The following is a 2,095-nucleotide window of genomic DNA, read 5'->3' as shown; positions in this document are numbered from 1 at the left end:
GGGGGGGGGGGGGGGGGGGGGGGGGTCAGATGCCCAGGATGGGGATTGACCCGCAGCCCCTCCGCCTCCGCCCCCTCTCTGGCAGCCTGGCACAAGTTGCATCTCCTCCAATGCGCCGGGCTCTTCCCTCCCTCCCTCTCTCCCTCTCTTTCTCTCTCTCTCTCTCTCTCTCATTCCGGGCCCTTCTTCCCTCTGTCCTGCGATGCAAGGTGGTGCTGGTACTGTTCTGGTGTAGTTTGCTGGGACAGGGGCGAGGCGGAAGCTGGAAAGGCACAGCCGCCTCTATGACGGTGGTCCAGAGGCCCATGGCACGAGAGGGCCACTGTGGACGACGTGTAGGGGAGGGAAGACTATAGGGACATGACAGGGTGTATGTATGTATGTATGTATGTATGTGTGGGTGTGGGTGTGGGTGTGGGTGTGGGTGTGGGTGTGGGTGTGGGTGTGGGTGTGGGTGTGGGTGGGTGGAAAGGGGGAGGGGCATCCGCTGGAGCCCGACACCGGAGGTCAAAAGTTGGGAGGCGCACGCCGCGCAAGCGCGGATAGCAGGAGGGTCGAGGCCCGACGCCACTTTGTGCCGGGCCCACCCGAAAGCCTCCCCGTGTGGGGAGAAGAGGCAGAGCATGCTGGGAAGGACAGGCTCACCTGTGAGCGACCGATCCCTTGACTCCCCTCCCCCCCCCGTGTCATCCTTGATGCCTGAATGCGGTGCAGATGTCGATCAAAGGGGCCCAGGGCGCAGGGGTCGCGGGTGCTGGCGGGCCGAGCCCCCCCCCCCCCCCCGGCGCGACCTTCAATAGTCATCGTCGGAGTAGTCGCTATCAAGTTCGGAGTCGTACATGTAGGCCTCGGTGTCTGGGCAGAGGGTGGACGACATGTTGTGCACGGCACAGCTCTTGGCATGGGTGCCGGTCTCGAGCTTCATGGGACAGTCGCAGACCGAGCCGGCCGCGGCCGAGGCGCCCGCACCGCTGCGGGTGCCATAGCGCGAGCGAGGCCCGAGGGTGGGCTTCTTCTTCGGGCCGCAGACCGCGCGCCAGCACAGCTTCAGCGGCAGGCACATCGGGTTGCGGCAGCACTTCATCGTGGGCGGGGCAGAGGCGCCGGCCCGTCCGCCGGCGGCGGCCGCGAGCTTGGCGTCGCGGCGGGAGGTGGCCGCGGCCGACACGCCGGACGCCCGGCCGACAATGAAAGACAGGATGATGAGGGTGATCATGACACTGGCGATGATGGACGTCTGACAGGGTGACCCCCCCCCCACCGCCCGACGATCGGCGAGTGGAATCCCCGCACGCGAAAGCCGAGCCGGGAGGCAGGAAGTGGGCGACATTGGAAAGCCATTAGTCTCAAGCAACCGGTGGTGGCGGGATTGCTGGCGCGGGCGCGGGCGCGAGCCGGGGCGGGGCGACTGAAGGGCATGCGGGCCACGTACAAGGACCGGGTCGGCCAGGGCATTCTCCAGCATGCCCAGGCTCTCGCGGAATTGGTCGCGGACGTCATCCGGCAGGAGGGTGCCACTCTCGGCGGGGAAGTCCTCGATGAAGGTATCGTCGGCACTGCGGCGGACAAAGTGCCGCTGGCCGCCGAGGCGGTGGTGGGTGTCGGCCTGCTCGAGGGCCGCGAAGGAGGCAGCCCGCTTCCAGGCATGATGCTTCTTCCGGCCAGGGAAGGCCGGCCGGCGCGGGGGGTCCAGATCGGCCGGGGTCGGCGTGCTGTCGCCCTCCGGCATGGGAAGGATGTGCACGGGCGGTTCGGCGGGGGCGGCGGCGGCCGGGCTGTCGGCATCCTCGACCACGACCACCTGCTGGGCGAAGGCCCCGCGCACCAGGCCGCGGATGGTCTTGACCAGGGAGTCATTGAGGAGAGGGGGAACATGCGGCCGGCCGCGCCCTGCATCCGGGGCCGGCTCGATCCACTCGTCGTGAATGGGAACAGCAGCCACGTTGGAGGCGGCATCAGCGCCATCGGTGGCGGCGGCTGAGCATTGGGGGTGTTCATTTTCCATGTCCACCATGGCCTCGTGTCAGTGATTCAGCCAGCCTCAGGGGGCGGGGGCGGAGATGCATGCTGGTGTAGGGGGGGCGGAGCGGGGCGG

At 68.1% G+C, this 2,095-nt stretch overlaps 1 protein-coding gene across 1 annotated transcript; it reads right to left on the bottom strand.

Annotated features, from left to right (window-relative positions):
* Positions 1-793: 793 nt before the first annotated feature.
* On the bottom strand, positions 794-2,014 carry H696_01969 (hypothetical protein; the record flags this gene model as incomplete). Its single annotated transcript, XM_009495871.1, has 2 exons — positions 794-1,237; positions 1,433-2,014. 2 exons carry the CDS (start codon positions 2,012-2,014, stop codon positions 794-796), a joined length of 1,026 nt encoding a protein of 341 aa, XP_009494146.1.
* Between the last annotated feature and the right edge of the window lie 81 nt (positions 2,015-2,095).

This window comes from Fonticula alba, assembly GCF_000388065.1.
Source record: "Fonticula alba strain ATCC 38817 unplaced genomic scaffold supercont2.3, whole genome shotgun sequence".
NCBI classification, from domain to species: Eukaryota; order Rotosphaerida; family Fonticulaceae; genus Fonticula; species Fonticula alba.
This window is presented reverse-complemented; position numbering and strand designations above follow the sequence as displayed.